This window comes from Littorina saxatilis, linkage group LG16 (genome assembly GCF_037325665.1).
Source record: "Littorina saxatilis isolate snail1 linkage group LG16, US_GU_Lsax_2.0, whole genome shotgun sequence".
Lineage (NCBI taxonomy): Eukaryota > Metazoa > Mollusca > Gastropoda > Littorinimorpha > Littorinidae > Littorina > Littorina saxatilis.
The window spans coordinates 44,568,410-44,590,427 of record NC_090260.1 but is presented as its reverse complement, the minus strand read 5'-3'; the positions used below and the strand labels follow the sequence as shown (position 1 = coordinate 44,590,427).

Below are 22,018 nucleotides of genomic sequence, written 5' to 3'. Positions count from 1 at the left end.
GATATATTGCTGCTGTATATTGTTTGTTGTTGAAGAAGTTCAGTTTAATCCATTTTGTTTACCAATGGTAATGATTGTTATTGAAGTCGTTTTGATTTAATTTTTAAATGTATTCCTGAACTTTACTTGTCTGCAATCATGTCGTCTATATATAGTGGTGATCGACCACAATACTGTTGTTTGTTTTACAGTGTGTAACTAACACTGGAAGAGTTTTGTTTCAAACATTGAAAACCCTGTCTTCCTTTTCCTTTTGATAAAAATGCTTATAGACCTATCATTGTGTAGATATGTTTTGCCTTGAGAATGATAGACACTTTTACCGGTTAGATCATTTTAGGCGGCACAGCATTTAATCAGATCTATGTCTGTCCCGCATCGTTATTGGGATGATATACTGATGTTGTACATTGCTTGTTTTGGTGGACGTTCAGCTTTTATCTGTTGGTTTTGAACAATGATGGTACTATTAGCTTGGACCATGTAGTAGGTATATGTTAGGCTGGAGCAGTGTTAGCAAAGCTTACCGCCAATTAATGATGGTGAACTGTATGTCTCATACGGTTCTTTATCAACTCAACAAAATGTCATTTCTGTTTGATTTTATTGCATGTGAACCTTTGCTTGTGGTTCATTCCTTCAAGATGATTTTTGGGGGAAGTTTCTCGCTTGGGTTTGAAGCTTATGTGTGACGTTTGAGTTTTGATGAAGAACTTGTATTTCTCATCAAGCAAATGTACTGATTATACTGTGCAGTATGGATAGTACGGTATTCCGTATCAGATGTTTGACATCTTGTTGTTTTTCTTCGCTGTTAAAGGCAAACGTATATTGTATCATTGTGTTAACCACTTGCTTGAGAACAACTGATGCTATACAATATAAAATCATTATCGTGTGGTATGGGATCTGATCAGATTTCTGTCAGATCCGCTACATTACTTGGTTAATTACCCCCTGATGTACATACCTCATGTTGAGACACTTAACTTTTTACGATTGTTTTTCTACAATTTTGATAGAGACAATATATTAATAGACCTTTTCATCCCCTTTTAACTTATTCTTCAGCGTTCCAGAATTGTCTGGTTACGTGTGAGCTCGTTTGCCCATTTGGCTTCCCCACACTATACTCTGAGAGCATAGTCAGCTTCACTCCGCTTTTGTTGAGTAGGCATGCTGAGTATTTTCGTGTTTCCATAACCCACCGTACTCCGACATGGATTACAGGATCTTTTCCGTGCGCACTTGGTCTTGTGCTTGCGTATACACACGAAATGGGTTAAGTCACTAGCAGGTCTGCACATAAGTTGACCTGGAAGATCGGAAAAATCTCCTCTCTTAACCCACCAGGCGGCAGCGACCGGGATTCGAACTCACGACCTCCCGATTAGGAGACCGACGTTTAATTACCACCAAGCCACTGCGCCCCTCCCCTTTTAACATTTACCAACAAGTATATTTAGAGAAAATCCTAATCCCAAATAAGGTATTTGGCTTAGCCACCTGTTCTTTTTTCTCTCTCTTTTTTGGTTTGTTCGTGAAATCTCAACTCCTTTTAATCACAGTAATTTTCTTCGATTTTGGCGTTGATTGTGTTGTGCTGTGTTGTGATTTATACCATGCTGGCTAATCACCTACAGTTTTATCATTGTTCGTGGGCGTTGGTATGTCGGTCGGTTATTTTTTTATTAATGATTTTTGTTGTTGTTATTCTTGTTGTTTTTGCTGGTTGGTTATTACTTTGTATGGTAGAAACGTTCGTTGCTTTAATATAGGCACAGTCCTTCCCGTGTAAGATTCAACCCTCCATGTGTGATGTGTCAAGGCTTTCACACGGAACAAGGCCATCCCTTCACTTGGACTCATACCAAACATCAACTGCCTGGCTGCTTTCTGTGCAGACCGGGACATTGTTTGTAAATCAATTGATCAAAAAGCTACTGTATCAATCTGTGAAACTAAGTCATCCAAAACATTCTGGACCGATGTTCGCTATGTGTGTAAGTGGAGGGAGGGTCTCACCCCATGCAATAACCAATCAGATCTCTCACCCCATGCAGTAACCAATCAGATCTCTCACCCCATGCAGTAACCAATCAGATCTCTCACCCCATGCAGTAACCAATCAGATATCTCACCCCATGCAGTAACCAATCAGATTTCTCACCCCATGCAGTAACCAATAAGATCTCTCACTCCATGCAGTAACCAATCAGATCTCTCACCCCATGCAGTAACCAATCAGATCTCTCACCCCATGCCGTAACCAATCAGATCTCTCACCCAATGCAGTAACCAATCAGATCTTGGATAGCGAGCTCAACTGTTTTGCCTTTTACCGAGATTGTTTGCAGCTGTGTATTTTCTGATATTATTTTAGTCGACATGTTGACCTTTCTGTTTATGACTGCTGTCTGAACATCAAGATTTTCACGTATTGTGAATTGACTGTGATGGTTGGAGTGGGCGAGACAACCAACACACAATGTTTCACCTTGGTTTGTGTCTTTTGATGTCTTCTGGTGAAGACTAGCTGTACTCAGCAAATGTGTCTTGTTAACTTTTTAAAACCCATTTTAACTTGAAGTGTGTGTGTAATACTTTTTCTTAGTTTATGTTACAAAACGTTCTTCAAACATAGACACACACACGCAGCATGCACTTTTCAAAACGCTCAAATGTATACAAAGGGGGTTTGATTTGCACAAGTACATTTCCATTTGTAACACAGGTCAAACCTGCACGACATGTACAAAGCTTTTATTGGTGTCGGACATGATGTGTAACTGGATTGATTATATTAATATCATAGGATCGAGTCTGTTCCCTTTGCTGAGTTTGTAGGATTTCATTGCTATCTCTATATAAATGGTATGTTTATATTACACATTGTTTTGTTTTTTCTTTGTACTTTAATTCTACTTGTATTGGTGGTAGTGTTTTTTTTTCTTCAATACCAATGTACATTTCTCCAGGCTGTTACACGAGTTAAAGCCATCCTTCGTCTTCCACACATACCCACAGTTAACAACACGCATAATTGCTGTGTGAAGTTACAAAAGTTTGGTGAATTAAAATTGCAAATATTCATGAGTGTCAGTTACGACCATATTTTATTCACAAACAAAAAATGTCAAATATGTGGATAAAGCAGTGAGGATTTTGGTTTATGTCAAGGATGCTCTTATCTCATGTAAAACCCTGAGCGGATCTACGGGAACTTACAAGATCGTGTACTCGGTGTCATTCTCTGGTTTAGAAAGGTGTACCAATTTGATCACATTCTGTGGTGTTTATACCTTCTATTTGTTTGTCACAAGTGTTCAGTAGTCTTTATATCTTGTTCTTTTTGTTAGAAGAGTTCAAATATTGACTGTTTTTCTAAGTACCTTTATTCTTTTGCTGCTGTAGAGACTACATTTTGACGCCTTTTCTCTATATTTGTCTAATCGGGAAAAATATGTAAACACACGTGTCTCTGGAAATATACATAATGTTTAGTTCTGATTTTCATTTTTCTTGGTTGAGTGTAGAATTACTATTCAATTAGCGCTCGACACGACGGAAAGAGTGGTTTGGTTTCATTCCAAGTGCCATTTCAATACATTTGCTTTTTCTGAAGTCACGATTGTGTTTAATAATGTTTTGACTGTGGGTGTATGTGTGTGAGTGTGTGTGTGTGTGTGTGTGTGTGTGTGTGTGTGTGTGTGTGTGTGTGTGTGTGTGTGTGTGTGTGTGTGTGTGTGTGTGTGTGTGATGGACTACAAGTAGTATATTTTGCAAAGATAATATTGTGCATTAGATGTTTCAAAACACTTGCTGTCACAAAATCAGTAGAGATCTCCGTCTGTAAAACGTCAGTACACATCTTTTTTGTCTCTTTCGGGATAGAGACACTATCTTTTGGGACAAACCCCCTCGCCTCCCCCACTCTCTTTCTCTCTCTCTCTCTCTCTCTCTCTCTCTCTCTCTCTCTCTCTCTCTCTCTCTCTCTCTCTCTCTTTCTATGTCACACCTCGAACACACACACACACACACACACACACACACACACACACACACACACACACACACCAACAACAACAAGCACAACACACACACACCACAAACATAAACAACCACAACAACAGCATCATTAACAACAACCACAACAAAGCACAACGACGCGATGCAGACACTACGTACAGTAGACGCATGTTAGTGCACAAAAAAGACAATTCAAAATACAGTGAACGATAGAACTAAACGAATTAGTATTTCAAAATGATTCATTAACTGCAAAAAAAAAACCACCACGAATACCCAAACAAAAAGACTAGAACACGTGACAATTTGACACACAAAGAACGCCTAACACTGCAATGGAAGGGAGAATAACACGTCTAGCACTACCGCTCACCGCAGGGGTACAAAGAATGAAGTTTACACATCGGTACGTTCACCGAAAATTACATGCGTTTGATATCCCAAGGCACACACTCTTCACTATAAGCTCTATACTATTGTATACTATAACTTGAGAGAGACACCCGTGAGATAATAATCGTTCAAATCACACGTGTGTATATCATGTAAATGAGGTCATGTCAAGCTAGTCTGGCAGGGACCTGTTTTTCCACTGCTTATGATGCCAAAGTCACCGAGACAAACGTCATTATAGAAACAAAAATTGCGCTCGCTAATTACCCTCGATGAATCTTTAGAACTAACACGTCACGCCACACTTTCAGAGTGACGTTTCTTTGCTTTGACGTATTACATTGCACGAGGCTTTAGAATAGATCGAGGTTCCAAAACAAGCGTCTTCAATTAGTTGCCTCGACTGCAAGACATTTTCAGTAAAATACACGTAAGTACAGTATGTAGGATAAACAGAATACTACATGGCTTGCTGTGTCGTACCAGATTTACACTCGTTGCTTTTTCAAATAGTGAACAGCTCGCTTTCGCTCGCACTTCAATATTTAAAAAAACAACTGTGTAAATCTGGTACGACACAGCAAACCATGTAGTATTCTCTATTTATACTATAAGTTCAAGCTTCTGCACAAACCCAGCACAAAATCCAAGATAAACTATGACGTCATATACAAAGAAGGTCACACGTCATGTCAGTTTTTTTTTTATGTTTTATGTTTTATGTGTGTCGTCCTATACAATTGTTGTTATAATCGTTTACAGGCAGACAGGGTGTGCCGAAGAAAAATTTCCATTTCTATGTAATATTTTAATGGACAATAAAGTGCTGTTATTGTTATTGTTATTGTTATTGTTTCAGAAACATAAATGGATCTTTCGATACTGATATAATCTGACCAAGTGACAATTAGTATCTCTAGTCACAAAGCTACATCCTGTCAAACATCTGTCATAGAAACGTATTAGGCGAATGTCCACAACAAAGAAAAGCGTCTGTAAAGCCTGCTTGGATCTGACCTCGCTCTTAGTCTCATCGTCTGGGAAAACATGTGGATAGTAAATAAAAACTTACAAATGTCGAATAAAGGTCGTTCGCATGAATTAATTGTGACACACGAGTGCAGTACATTCTCAAATGATCCAATACAGACCCCGCCCGTAAAAACAGCTGTTATTGTTCACACACAAAAACAGTCGGTTTACTCATACTCACCAGGTGCATACATTCCTTGTCAACACTCTCCTTCAGTTCGGGGGAGGACCGCCTGCTGAGTGGTGAGTTCAAACTGAAACGACTAATGCAGAATACGTATATTGGGTTTCGTGATTTACTGTGACAGCAATATAAACGCTGAGCATGGGACAGCAGACAGCACAAAGAAGAGAGTGCATACAGTCGTAAATACTACGGCACAGCGAAACCTTTGCGGGTGTAGGCTAGCTTACGTAGGGTAATAATAATAATAATAATAATAATAATAATAATAATAATAATAATAATAATAATAATAATAATAATAATAATAATAATAATAAATGAGCATTTATATAGCGCAACATCATAACTTTACAATTATGCTCTTTGCGCTTGACACATTTAAAATTTATAAAAGCATAGGACATCTACATTCATAGTCAACAACACTTAATTAAAAGCATACACCATCAAACATACATTACAAAAAAATTCTTCCACTAACTAAGTAATAAAAACATGAATAAAATAGGTAGTGAAAACAAGGAAATACCAGTTGAATACCCTTAATCAAACAAAACATGTTATCAACAATACTGAAAAACAGCCCTAGTTGTTTATATACATTATCACATTATCACTAAAACAACACATACACTACATGTAGCCTACTGATGGACTGAGAAAAACAAAATCAGGGGTTGTATTTCTTGAAGAGGTGTGTTTTAAGTGCTCGTTTGAATGCTTGGGGTGACTGAGAGTGGCGGATGTGAAAGGGGAGAGAATTCCATTGTGTGGGTGCGCAGAAAGTGAAAGTGCGTTGTCCGTATGTTTTGGTTTTGGTGTGTGGAATGGTAAGGATGCGACAGTCAGAAGAGGCACGGAGTTGTCTTGCAGGAGAATAGACGGTGAGGAGTTCACAGAAGTAAGCAGGAGACGAGCCAGAAAAGAAGTTAAAGCAGAGGGTGGACAGTTTGTAGTCAATGCGGGCTTGAATATGTAACCAGTGCAGTGTGCGAAGAAGTGGCCGGTGTTGCGTGATCTCGTTTTCGTGCTTTGAGAATGAGGCGTGCTGCCGAGTTTTGGACTTTTTGTAGTTTATGCAGGAGGTACAGAGGACAGCCAGAGAGAAGAGAGTTGCAGTAGTCAAGTTTAGAAAGAACAAAGGCACAGACAAGGTTGTTAGTTGTTTGAGAGGAGAGTGTGTGGCGAATGGTGCTGATCTTACGAGGTGGTGCTCATCAACATTACTCCGAAAAGAAACCTACATTAATATTCATTTTTTCAAAAAGACATTTTATAAACTGTAAACCGAAAACGGCTTGTTCTACCGCGAAACAATCACAATCTTTTTCAGAAAAAAACATAGTTTGAAAGTACATTATGTGACTAGTTCAAAAGAAAAAGTTCTCTGAAGTTGAAGGAAAATAACAGTTCACACTTTCAGGCTTGTGCGACGCAAAACTCCCCTAACGCATTAGACTCTACCTTGTCTCCTTTACAAGAGAAAAGGCGGTTAAGTTTAATGCCTGAAATCTGAAATCTTTCTAACGTTACGACGTACTGATACTAGTTTGACTTGTTCCGGGCCGCCGATCTCTCTACACACAGGCAGTACTTTTCTCCACACCACTGCTTTCGTTTCCAACACAAACCGCTTTAGAAACACAACCCGGACTGGGTTATTCCCCCCCCCACTCCCTTCCCCAATGCCCTACCCCCGCTGCCCAAGTTTGTATCGCTTACATTATATAATTTTATTCGTGTTGACTAGAGTTTAAAAATAGCATCGCTCTTCGCTTCATTCAAGATGGCGTCTACCGCTAAAGGACTTACGTGACGACAGATCATCAGTGATTCCAACTCAAGGTAAACACGCCTTTCTCGGCATAAAGAAGTACAACATTTTGCTTATGGGTGGATGGTTTGTGTCTGTGTAAAACATTTCTGTTGGCTTACGGCCCAATGACAACTTAAGTATGGATATCGAGTCTGTGTGTTTTTGTTCCTTTTCCCTGGTTAAAACGTACACGTGGCATGCTCAGCATTGTGAATATGTGACTAGTTATGCTCCGTGAAACAGGTCAGTTGAAAGTCTCTGCGTGTCATCGTCTTTCTTGTCCTTGTTTCCCGAGTAAGTATACACACCTAGGCTAAGTTAAAATTCAAAACATATAGCAGTGAATCCATTTTGTTGGCTACTCCGGTCTCTGCTATGAAACAGATGGCTTTGTTTTTACTGCTTTGTCTCTCTCTCTCTCTCTCTCTCTCTCTCTCTCTCTCTCTCTCTCTCTCTCTCTCTCTCTCTCTCTCACACACACACACACACACTCACACACATACACAGACACACACACACACACACACACACACACACACACACGATTGTATATCCTTTAAACGGGTCTTTTTTCTGTTTTTAAAGATTAATTAAAAGTGTTTGCAAATATGTGTAACTTACATTTCAGGCAACATGGTATCAGACGCTGTCTATTTTTTTCAATTTAGGAATGTCAGTAGGGCGAAAGACCTAACTTGATTCTGCTTTCTGTTCTCAGGGGAAAACTCCAGCCTGAAGTTCACTGGCGTGTTCTTCAAAGAAATAAGTGAGTGAACCGAAATAACATCACTAACATGTTTTTTAGTTGCTGACATCTCTGCTTCAAAGTCACCCTGACAGTAGCTATGTGTTTTTCTCTGCCTCAAAAAGACCGTCTGTATATATCTGTCCCTCTCCCTTAGCCATTAAGGTGTGTTGTTTATGTAGTTCAGCCCATAGAACTTGTCTTCTTAAACACATGTGGTAACTTTACCCCCTCAGGCAGGAGCCGTATGTCGACACACCGTTGACAAGGCATTCAAATGCACTGAACCGGCACGTCTTCTCTACACAGACACTCCACAAGTGCATTAGTACACAAGTTATCAACAACCATAATTTGCACTCGACGCGCTGTCTTCTTCTTCTGCGTTCGTGGGCTGAAACTCCCACGTACACTCGTATTTTTTGCACGAGTGGAATTTTACGCCATTTAGGCAGCCATACGCCGTTTTCGGAGGAAGCATGCTGGGTATTTTCGTGTTTCTATAACCCACCGAACTCTGACATGGATTACAGGATCTTTTTCGTGCGCACTTGGTCTTGTGCTTGCGTGTACACACGGGGGTGTTCGGACACCGAGGAGAGTCTGCACACAAAGTTGACTCTGAGAAATAAATCTCTCGCCGAACGTGGGGACGAACTCACGCTGACAGCGGCCAACTGGATACAAATCCAGCGCGCTACCGACTGAGCTACATCCCCGCCCTCTCGACGCGCTGTGATACATGCGCCCTTTGGACATTCTCCGTAAGTTGATGTTACTAAAAATAGATTTAGGAATTCTGTTCAACTGAAGTTTTTCTCTTATTGTGCAAACCTTCGCTTCCATACACTTTGTTTGTTTGTTTGCTTAACGCCCAGCCGACCACGAAGGGCCATATCAGGGCGATGCTGCTTTGACATTTAACGTGCGCCACACACAAGACAGAAGTCGCAGCACAGGCTTCATGTCTCACCCAGTCACATTATTCTGACACCGGACCAACCAGTCCTAGCACTAACCCCATAATGCCAGACGCCAGGCGGAGCAGCCACTAGATTGCCATTTTTTTTTAAAGTCTTAGGTATGACCCGGCCGGGGTTCGAACCCACGACCTCCCGATCACGGGGCGGACGCCTTACCACTAGGCCAACCGTGCCGGTACTTCCATACACTAATCAAACGCTTTGGAATAAAGATGTAAGAAAGGAAAAAAAAATTTGAGGGATAACAAAAAGAAAAGAAAAGTCGGAAGGGTTAAAAAATTGGTTTAAAAAAGTGTGCGTGTTGCGCGATTTGAACCAGTCACAACGGAATGTGTTGCCCGGCGCGCTGCTACCGATTGCGCTAACGGGGTTAAATGTCCTTCGAAGCAATTGTTGTTGTTGTTGGTGTTGGGTGTTTTTTTTTTTTACATCGAGAGTTACTCGTGAGTTCTCGAGCATGGAGGTTCGTAATCGGCTCCTCGGTTCCCGAGCCGCTCCCTTCGTAATTGGTGTGCTCTACGTTCTATCGACCTCACTGTCACAGTTGCCTTAACTTGATGACTGCCCCTTTTCTTCTGTTTACTTTCTTTTTTGAAAAGCAAAAGCAAATAGCACTGACATCCAGCATGAACGACATAATGTTTTCCCTTCTAACACTGAAACGCATTGACCAATCACAGAAGGGCTCTGACGTACGTCATTTCACACCAAAAAAAATGACATTTCTACACGGATTTCCCTCTAGATTTCGAATAATTATGTGACAGCTACTGTGGTGCGATGACGTAATATGTTCCATTTATTATGTAAAGGAAAGCAACCGGCTGCAAGTAGACAAGGATGAGCGTTGAAAGCTTGTTAGATGATATGCTTTTGGGGACACTTTATGTGAACACCCGTCGTGGAATTAGAATCCGGGTTGAGTCATTTGTGCATTCAACACGGAGATCGTGTTATTGAAGTTGACTAGACTTGAGCGACTCGCCCATTGTTGGATGGTTTCCCGTTCGAGACGACGCAAATAACTAGGACCTGAAAGAGAGGACGAGGCCGATTTGAGGTTGAGATACAGCGAAGTAAGTTGTAACACGGGGCAAGCTGTAAGCGAGGGGATAACTCCGGTTGGAATTACACCCGGCAAATCTGTTTTGGGACAAGTATGCTGCTTACAATACAATGAAACATTATCACATGAACTATCTTAAAGAAAATACACGTTTATAGTCCGACTGAGGGGCCTGTGTTGGACTTTTTTATTTCTTGAAAATCAAGCAACATAGTATAGTGTTTAAGAAGAGAAGTTGTTGAAGATAATTGGCACTATCCTGTGCTAATAGAGTTAAGTGCTAATTGTAAAGCAGGGTATGCGCATGCGTTTGCTAAGTTACAGGTTTGATTTTCTAAATCAATGGTTTATTATCAGCTTTGACGAATATGTACTCTTTGGCCGTAATTAAACTGCCAAGACGAACGGAATTCCGGACTCTTGACGCAGGATAAAGCATTTTCGAGCAAATCTTGGTACAGTGAATGTGTCCCTCGGTTGTACTTTGTAAGGTCCCGTCATTTCATTCGCATACACACTTTCCCAAATGGCTCCTCAGACAGTAAGTACACCCTTTTAAATGGATTGTATGACCGTGTCAGTCTCAGATGCTGAGTTTGAAAGAGCAACCAGGGAATGAACGTCCACAAATTATAATCAGACCCCACCAACGACGATCACCACCAACATCACCACCTGAAGTGTTGTCTGGCTTTACGCTAAACCTCAGCCGCACCTATTCGGCGCACTTTCCAGACGGAAACATCACGATGGTTCAAGATGATGTAGTCCAAAGTACATTATCACAACTCCGAGACACACTGACATGCACGGAACAATGGTGCAAACTGCAATCCGCACGCCTTCGTTTTGCAGTAATCGGCACTTAATTGTCTTGTTGTACAGAGGGATTTTACTGCTGGATTGAGACTCGTTTAAACTTTAACAGATCTCTTTAAATCTCCGAACATTATTTTACAGACTAATGGAGCATTCTGCTCAGAGGGGTGATTCTGGCCCGATGACGTCAGAGGGAAATGCAGATGCCGCTGTTGATGACACTTCCGTTCACGTTAATGGCGCATCAGCTGACACACCTCTGACGTCACCGTCACCTGCTGGGAATGATGACAACCCTTCCGACATTGTTACCGATGAATTTTCAGGTAAGTGTCTGTGTGTATAGAAAATATGCGTGCTCTGCTCTGTTTACTAACTAACTGTTACTCACACACCACACTCACACAAAGCGCAAAGACAAACACTCTCAATGCCCTTTGCCCTCGTACCTGTAATGCAACATCAACACAACAATACAAAAATGTTATTTCTCATGCATTCTACAAATCACTTGCATTCATATATAAGAAGAATAATATCTTAACACACGTCGGAGACTAACTGTCTCACGTTAGATGAAGTTCTCGTTTCACACAATTCCTCTAACGTTTAGGGTTCCTGCTTAACACAGTGTCACTTTACGCACATCACTTGTCACGTAATACTTAATTGACGACGTCTACGTCTCACACAATCTTCTCGGCGATTATGGTTCTTCGGTGGCAGTTCACACATTCAGTGACTCCACAATTTTATGATTATGTTTCTTCGGTGGCAGTTCACACGTACAGTGACTCCACAAACTTAAACGGGTACATACCCGGGATCCATACCACCCACGACGAAATACCGCTCGTGGTGGCTATGGGGTGCGGCTCCACCAGTTCCCAGTACTCCAGCGCTGTTACAACCCTGCGCTCTCAATCAACGATTCGTAGCGCCAAGGAGGGGATGCCCGTCTCTCTCTCTCTCTCCCGCTGTCGAGTGGTACCATCCGTCACTCCGACCCGGGGTGCTGCGTAAAAAGTTTAGGCTACCATAAGTCTCAATACTTAGATAAACTTTTCTACGAAATAATACTGCTATTCTTTCTCAATACCGTTCAACTATCCGTCCACTAACTTATGCGGATATATTATTTACACCAGCTCATTTACAAGTAACTTCATTACCAAAAGAACATACGACCTTCCTTTTCAAAATGGCTGACACAGCGGCTCACGCTTCTCCAACCCAATTTACAACATGACTCTCACAGTCATTTCACCCGTCAATATTACTGAGCAAAATACAATTCAATAAATACCTGTATCTTTACAGCATAGAACCACTCATATAAACAACATAATATAATAAATTCATATTGGCATAACATGCAAATGTACAGTAAATAAGCATAAGCACCACGGCCACACGAAACACAAGGGAGAGAGAGAGAGAGAGAGAGAGAGAGAGAGAGAGAGAGAGAGAGAGAGAGAGAGAGAGAGAGAGAGAGAGAGAGAGAGAGAGAGAGAGAGAGAGAGAGAGAGAGAGAGAGATTGAATTGAATTGAATTGAACTGATTTTTTTTTCGATTTTCGAGAGTGACAGCAACGCAATCATGCTTTTGTTGTCATCCGGCCCTTGCCCTTTGAGGGGTATGTCAATAACAAGAAAGAATAGAATATAAGTTAATTACAGTACATTAATAACATGTCCAGCAATCAATAAAATATTTCAAGATGCATCATGATTCATAAGCAATGATGAATATTATTTAAACAAAATTATTTGTTTGTATAAAAATGCTCTCAGTGCATTATGTAGGATTATATTTTTCATTACAATCATAGAGTACTGATATTTCATCAGCTGCACAATGGTAGTAAGAGAGAGAGAGAGAGAGAGAGAGAGAGAGAGAGAGAGAGAGAGAGAGAGAGAGAGAGAGAGAGAGAGAGAGAGAGAGAGAGAGAGAGAGACACTGGAGACGAAAGTGCTAGGAAAAAAACGTCGCAAGGTGACATAATGTTTTTCGCCTTTAAAGTTGACGTCTAATGTGTCTTTTATACTCCAAATTATTTGTTTGTTTTAAAATGGTATCAGAGCATTACAAGTTTTGCAAGAGAGAGAGAGAGAGAGAGAGAGAGAGAGAGAGAGAGAGAGGGAGAGAGAGAGAGAGAGATAAAGAGAGAGAGAGAGAGAGAGAGAGAGAGAGAGAGAGAGAGAGAGAGAGAGAGAGAGAGAGAGAGAGAGAGAAAACCTGGAGGCTAAAGTTGTATCATGCTAGAAAAAGAACGTCTAAGGTGACATGATGATTTTTGTTCACGTCATATGTGTGTTCTAAACTCGAAATTAAATTCTTACAAGCAACCCTGGTCTGCAACTGCCAAGTGTACTACAGCTGAAAATGAATGCATGATTTAATTCAACGTTTCCCAATTGCTTATGGGTATTTCTATAATGAAAATAATATGGATCGCTACAAAACGAAGCTTTCTTGACACGCAACAAAATAATGCCTAACCATTTCTCCACATAAATTCTATTTTGTTGTAAATGCTCCATGATTTATTGTCATTCAAACACTCTCTTTAACAGGCACTGTGACATCGAATGCTCGTGACGTGAAGGGTCATTTAAACGTGGCCAATCACATCACCCATGACAACCAGCGACGCTACGACCACAGACAGTACTCCACCATCAACAGTGGCAGCGTCACACATCACAACTACGCAGGAGCAGTGATTCAAAACATACAATTGCATCTACCAGAAATACGCGGTAAGCAGTAAGGGTCTAAACATGTGTTCAGAACTTTCTTTCTGTTTGAAGGTTTTGCTCTTGCTCTTACCTCACAGTCACAACTGCTCGTTGGATACAGCTGACAAGCAGTCATTCTGATTTGTCTGTAGGGGAGACCGGGGCACCTTGGGTCACTTTTCAACATTTTCCTTCTTACACACAAATGAATGGACACAGAAGACCAAAATGCAGTTGATCACAAACTTTAATCACTCAGTAATACAAAGAACAGACAAATGAGTGTATAACGCGAGCACTTTTGGCACATTCTATGTTCAAAATCACAACCCTGAATGACTCAACCTGCCCCGAGGCTGGGCCAGGTTGGGTCATAGTCTGGGGCAACTTGGGTCGTCTGTGATATAAAGTCAAAAATCATAACTGTCAATCCAAAAACAGTACACATTTTGTTCTTTACTGTCTTCAGACAGTATCTATTTATCTAAAGATAACAATACAAATACATTGGAACTATACAGTTTTTATCTGGGTAATATCTACTAACCCGCTTTAGAAAGTCAGTCAACTCAATTAATGAGCAAACGACAAAACAATGATGGTAATGACTTGTCATACTGCGCACATACTGCACCAAACAAATTCATCCTTAGTAAGTATGAATAACTAAACATACATTAGCCTGCAATTATCTTCACCAGACAAATTTTAGAATAAAACAGTGTCAGACAGACAGCTTTCTCTCTTTCTCTCACTGTGTGTGTATTTGTGTGTGTGTGTCAGTGACCAAAGGTGCCCGACCTAACCTGCCCCGAACGGGGTAAGGTTCTGAATTTGGCAACTTCAAATAAATAAGATGCTATCGACAATTATCAAATACACAGAGAGTTTACCAAATTATTTATCTACGATTACTGCACACAATAAAAACAGCATACTGTAACATTTTGAGGAAAAAAAAGAGGAAAAACGTTACAAGCAACCAAAAGTTTACTTACAGTCCAACAACGTTGGGCAGATGCTGGATAACTGCCCGTGTTTGGAAAACAAGAAGTGGAGAACGAACAAGGTTAAAACGATATTTATAAGGTTATAAGTGTTGTGACCCAGGGTGCCCCATGACCCTAGGTGCCCCTCCCCAACATATTATGCCTGAGGTAACCTCCCATTAAAAATGAAAATACACGCACAACTAAACATCGACAAACTTGTTCTGTTTGGAAATGCACAACCCTGTCGTATTATCTGTATGCATTTTTGTGATATATCTATTGGAACTGTTAATAATGTCATGGTTCATACTTCATGAATGATTAGTAATGACACTCATATTTTAAATGCTTAGTGTCTCTACATTACTGATGAACCAATTGTTGTTGTTGCTCAAAGCTGAATAGTTAATCGTGTTAATCAATTAAATATACGATCATGCCTGATGAGTGAAGAAATTACTTTTAACATACACCCATACAAAATACAAAGGGTCATTCATTATATAAAAAAAGAAAAGCAAAAGCTTACACGACTCGCCTTCATTACCCCCGCCCCTCCCTGAACCACTTTGCCCCATTGAAGACGCCCTCCTTTTTAAGACCTCCCGATAAGACAGTTTGAAGACCCTGTTTTCTAAGATATTCTGTTGATAACCTCTTTCAGTTGACTCCCATTTTAAAACCTGATTTTCTCAAGGTTTTGTAGGTATTTATGTACATATGTTTTCATTATGTATGTACAAAAAAATAAGCTGTTCCAGCTTAATACAATAACGTTCAAAAGAACTCATTATGTGACCTGTATCAATCCACTTAGTTATTCAACCCCAAGAATATTTCACATATTCAAACTAGCACAACCTCCTTCCCACCATCATCAGTAGCCTGATCTACTCAACATCCATGACACTTTGAAAATATCTTTTTTTTAACAAGAATCATAATAAATACTTATTTTCTTGACCAAATTGAGTTTTGGCTAGCCCAGAGAAAATATGTATACTCAGACACTTGCGTGACCTCATTTCAGACACTATGATATCATTAACAGCTATTGTGTTTTCAGGGTAGCAATAGGGTCCAATATTTAGAGAGACAAGTATAATGCCGACGAGTCGAAGACGAGTCGCATTATACTTGTTCAAGTCTTAATATCAGACCCTATTGCTACACTGAAAACATAATAGCTTTTATATTGCTATTTAGACATAATATTCTGTGTAGAAAACATGTTTTTGTCAGCAACAATTAGCAGAATGGTCCATGTTGCCTATTGCAGACCATGGTTTAGTGCGCATATCCCTTGCGCATGTATCCACGGAAATCACCGAACAAAAAAAAACCTCGGACATGTATCACGGAGAAGACACGAGATAACCGGATGTTTGGCATTAGGTCAATATGCCAGGTTTCAAATGACGTCACGTAGCATGCTTGCTTTATTGTTCGAACGTCTGACTTCTGCTGTGGATAGTGATTTTGCGTTTGATAACTGAGGTAAATGTGTGGATGATAAGAGAACAAGGATTCTTTCAAAAGAAAGTCAACGACTAAGTGTTTTAGACCGGTAACTTAATTTCAAAATTGCATGCAATGGACGTTGCATAAGAAAAGGAGAGTTTGTTGACTCTGTGCTTAACATTGAAAAACCCGTCTGCTAGAATGCAGCTACTTGAAATTTGCAAGAACTGGATTTTACACGGAATATATTTCATGTACGGTAAGAAAAAAATGTGCAAATTGCATCGTCTGTCGAGCAGTCACGGAAGAAATCTTGGCCAGGTATGCGTGTACTTCATACACGTTGACGATACCGGGAACATGCGTCTTTGTTATTGCGAATATGAAAAGGATATTCAGCAACTTCCTGCAGAATATGGCCCAATGATCAGAATATGTCCCGATGACCGGAATAGACCTGTGTCAGCCTATCCAATCACAACCCCCAATTCCCCCCACGTGTCTATCAGAATAGCAATATAGCATGAGGATATCACCAAAAACAGACACTAAGCTGTGACCATATCAAACAATGACATCATAGCTCGATGACCTCAAGACTTATTTTGTTGTTAGCTGGGTTTTCAGGGGTAAAAATCTTCTCTAGCAAACATTTTCATGCTGTGACTCTGAAATTTAATTAAAACAAGCCAAATTTGGTCATGTATGCTGATTATTACCACCTACAATTGTGTGAAATTTGCTCCCAAAATAACCGAGAAATATCAAGGTAAAGTTTTTACGAACATGACCACACTGTGACCCCAAAATGGGACGGGGGTCAACCAAACTAGGGTCATGTTGGCTGATTAATAAACCATTGAAGTGTGAAAGGTTTCAAAGCTCTAGCTTCAAAATCATCCCAGATCACCTCAACGTTAAGCTTTTATGAAACAAATAAGACCCCGCTGTGACTCCAAAATTTGACGAGGGTCAACTAAACTGGAGTCACTTCGTGAGATCATGAAACACTAACAGTGTGCAAAATTTCAGAGGTCTAAAAAAACATCCGAGATAACCTCAACGTTAAGTATTTTTGTCCACGGACAGACGGACACATATGAATCCCAAGACTCACAAATTACTTGGTTGAGTCAAAAATTGTTTTACAAGTTTTGAATGTAGGGATGTAACTGTCCCATCAGAGTTTTTCCTGCGAGATTTGAGGAAAAAGTTCATTTGACTAACGAGCGCAATATGCTAGTGGTGAAGACGTTGGCATTAGAACTGTACCCACGGAATACGCGCTTTGATTCCCTATTGAAGGCTTCAGGGTTCGAATCTGTCTGGTGGGCTAAGGTTGGAGATTTTTCCTATCTCCCACGTCAACTTATGCGCAGGCCCGTTAGTGCCTTATATCGACTTTTGTATTAACACGCAAGCACAAGACCAAGTACGCACTGAAAAGATCTTGCAATCTATGTCAGATGCGGTTGGTTATAGAAACAAAAGAAAAAGAAGTATTGGCAGGGGAAAATGGTCATCTACGTAAAAGCCCACTCGTGAAAAACGCGAGTGGACGTGGGAGTTGTACTCCATGAACACAGAAGACGAAGAAGAAAAAGACGAATTTTTACCACAATTTTATTTTTTTCGAATTCGACTTAATATGTATGCTGGTTTGAAAACATCAACTGATGCAAATTGTGCAATGGTAGCCATTGTCCTTGCATTGAGTTTCACACTACCAACATTATAACCGGTGTTGGGAAAACGAATGCATGTTGGATTTGATTACACACATTTAGTATGATAGCAAAAAACAAAGCTTATGTTTCTAAGAAGAAAAACAAATTGGTTGATCTTTTCAGAACCTAATTTGGTGATGCAGCTAATTAGCGCAATCGAGAGCAGCGGTCATCTCTCACTGATGTCTCCGTCCATACCTGACACTTCATCACACATGACAGGCAGCGGTAGACATGGGATCCTTGATGAGGAAAATCAACACACTGTTGTACATGAATCAAATACTGAAGAAACTCTTGCAACAGGTACAGACGATGATGGAAAGAACAGTGACAGCAGCAAGGGAACAACCATGTCTGCTCAACAAAAGCAACATTCTTTGTCCAGTAATCAAGCTACAGATGATAAAGTGACGTCTCTCATCTCAGCCAGTCGCCATGGGGACCTTGCGACTGTTAAGAGACTTGTGAGTCCCCTTGACGTCAACTGTGTGGACAGTTCTGGCAACACAGCTCTCCACATGGCCGCCACACACGGTCATGCTGACCTGGCTTTTTTTTTAATTAGCAGGGGAGCACAGGTAGATGTTGAGGACAAGGAAGGGTTGACAGCTTTACACCTTGCTGCTCGTTATGGTCACACTCAGGTAGCTGCGTGTCTGTTAGAGAAGGGGGCTGGGGTGGATGTAAAAAGTGGACACAAAGGGTGGACGCCACTATATGTAGCTTGTCATTATGACCAGTTAGACATGGTTGAATTTCTTATTAAACACGGAGCGCTTGTCAGTGCCGAAACCAATGACAAAATGGTGTCTCTCCATGAAGCAACCCTTCAGGGTAATGTAGAGGTGGTGAACACTCTGTTGAAGCATGGTGCTGGCATCAACACAACAACCACACAGGGTGCCACACCACTTCACATAGCGAGTCCAAATGGCCATGTAGAGGTGGTGAACACTCTGTTGCAGCATGGTGCTGACATCAACACAACAGACACAAAGGGTTGGACAGCACTGCACGGTGCGAGTCAAGAGGGCCATGTAGAGGTGGTGAACACGCTGTTGAAGCATGGTGCTGACATCAACACAACAACCACACAGGGTTACACAGCACTGCACTGTGCGAGTCATCATGGCCATGTAGAGGTGGTGAACACTCTGTTGAAGCATTGTGCTGATATCAACATAATAGACACACAGGGTATCACAGCACTGCACTTTGCGAGTTATCAGGCCCAGGTAGAGGTGGTGAACACTCTGTTGAAGCATGGTGCTGACATCAACACAACAACCACACAGGGTGCCACAGCACTGCACATAGCGAGTCAAAATGGCCATGTAGAGGTGGTGAACACTCTGTTGAAGCATGGTGCTGACATCAACACAACAACCACACAGGGTGCCACAGCACTGCACTATGCAAGTCAAAATGGTCATGTAGAGGTGGTGAACACTCTGTTGAAGCATGGTGCTGACATCAACACAACAACCACACAGGGTATCACAGCATTGCACTCTGCGAGTCAAAATGGCCATGTAGAGGTGGTGAACACTCTGTTGAAGCATGGTTCTGACGTCAACACAACAACCACACAGGGTATCACAGCATTGCACTATGCGAGTCAAAATGGCCATGTAGAGGTGGTGAACACTCTGTTGAAGCATGGTGCTGACATCAACACAACAACCACACAGGGTTTCACAGCACTGCACTGTGCGAGTCAAATGGGCCATGTAGAGTTGGTGAACACTCTGTTGAAGCATGGTGCTGACATCAACACAACAACCACACAGGGTGGCACAGCACTGCACTTTGCTAGTCAAAATGGCCATGTAGAGGTGGTGAACACTCTGTTGAAGCATGGTGCTGACATCAACACAACAACCACACAGGGTATCACAGCATTGCACTATGCGAGTCAAAATGGCCATGTAGAGGTGGTGAACACTCTGTTGAAGCATGGTGCTGACATCAACAAAACAGACACAGAGGGTTGGACAGCACTGCATAAAGCGAGTCAAAATGACCACGTAAATGTGGTGATCACTCTGTTGAAGCATGGTGCTGACATCAACACAACAGACACCCAGGGTTTCACAACACTCCACATAGTGAGTCAATATGGCCATGTGGAGGTGGTGAACACTCTGTTGAAGCATGGTGCTGACATCAACACAACAAACACAGAGGGTGCCACAGCACTGCACTATGCGAGTCAAAATGGCCATGTAGAGGTGGTGAACACTCTGTTGAAGCATGGTGCTGACATCAACACAACAGCAACACAAGGTGCCACAGCACTGCACATATCAAGTCAAAATGGCCATGTAGAGGTGGTGGACTCTCTGTTGAAGCATGGTGCTGACGTCAACACAACAACCACACAGGGTATCACAGCATTGCACTCTGCGAGTCAAAATGGCCATGTAGAGGTGGTGAACACTCTGTTGAAGCATGGTTCTGACGTCAACACAACAACCACACAGGGTATCACAGCATTGCACTCTGCGAGTCAAAATGGCCATGTAGAGGTGGTGAACACTCTGTTGAAGCATGGTTCTGACGTCAACACAACAACCACACAGGGTATCACAGCATTGCACTATGCGAGTCAAAATGGCCATGTAGAGGTGGTGAACACTCTGTTGAAGCATGGTTCTGACGTCAACACAACAACCACACAGGGTATCACAGCATTGCACTCTGCGAGTCAAAATGGCCATGTAGAGGTGGTGAACACTCTGTTGAAGCATGGTTCTGACGTCAACACAACAACCACACAGGGTATCACAGCATTGCACTCTGCGAGTCAAAATGGCCATGTAGAGGTGGTGAACACTCTGTTGAAGCATGGTTCTGACGTCAACACAACAACCACACAGGGTATCACAGCATTGCACTATGCGAGTCAACATGACCACGTAGATGTTGTGATCACTCTGTTGACGCATGGTGCTGACATCAACACAACAGACACAACGGGTTGGACAGCACTGCACCTAGCGAGTCACAATGGTTATGTAGAGGTGGTGCACACTTTGTTGAAGCATCGTGCTGACATCAACACAACAGGCACACATGGTGTCACAGCACTGCACCTAGCGAGTGATAATGGCCATGTAGAGGTGGTGCACACCTTGTTGAAGCATGGTGCCGGCATCAACACAACAGACACACAGGGTGTCACAGCACTGCACTGTGCCAGTAAAGAGGGCCATGTAGAGGTGGTAAACACTCTGTTGGAGCATGGTGCTGACATCAACACAACAACTGCACAGGGTTTCACAGCACTGCACTGTGCGAGTCAAGAGGGCCATGTAGAGGTGGTGAACACTCTGTTGAAGCATGGTGCTGATATCAACACAACAATTACCACACAGGGTTTCACAGCACTGCACATTTCGAGTCAAGAGGGCTATGTAGAGGTGGTAAACACTCTGTTGAAGCAAGGTGCTGACATCAACACAACAACCACACGGGGTGTCACAGCACTGCACATTTCGAGTCAAGAGGGCCATGTAGAGGTGGTGAACACTCTGTTGAAGCATGGTGCTGACATCAACACAACAACCACACAGGGTGCCACAGCACTGCACATAGCGAGTCAAAATGGCTATGTAGAGGTGGTGAACACTCTGTTGAAGCATGGTGCTGACATCAACACAACAACCACACAGGGTGTCACATCACTGTACATTGCGAGTCAACAGGGCCATGTAGAGGTGGTGAACACTCTGTTGGAGCATGGTGCTGACATAAACACAACAATTACCACACAGGGAGGCACAGCACTGCACTGTGCGAGTCAAGAGGGCCATGTAGAGGTGGTAAACTCTCTATTGAAGCATGCTGCTGACATTAACACAACAACCACACGGGGTGTCACAGCACTGCACATTTCGAGTCAAGAGGACCATGTAGAGGTGGTGAACACTCTGTTGAAGCATGGTGCTGATATCAACACAACAATTATCACACAGGGTGGCACAGCACTGCACTGTGCGAGTCAAGAGGGCCATGTAGAGG

General features: G+C 41.8%; 1 protein-coding gene across 1 annotated transcript in view; it reads left to right on the top strand.

The window, feature by feature from the left end:
• The window catches only part of LOC138950027 (uncharacterized), an 85,078-nt gene that overhangs the window by 62,646 nt on the left and 414 nt on the right, over positions 1 to 22,018 (top strand). The window contains exons 14-16 of the mRNA XM_070321813.1: positions 5,672 to 5,697; positions 13,648 to 13,833; positions 18,116 to 22,018. The exon at positions 18,116 to 22,018 is cut by the window's right edge and continues 414 nt beyond it. Coding sequence (XP_070177914.1) covers positions 5,672 to 5,697; positions 13,648 to 13,833; positions 18,116 to 22,018 — 4,115 coding nt within the window. The remainder of the gene's footprint in view (positions 1 to 5,671; positions 5,698 to 13,647; positions 13,834 to 18,115) is intronic.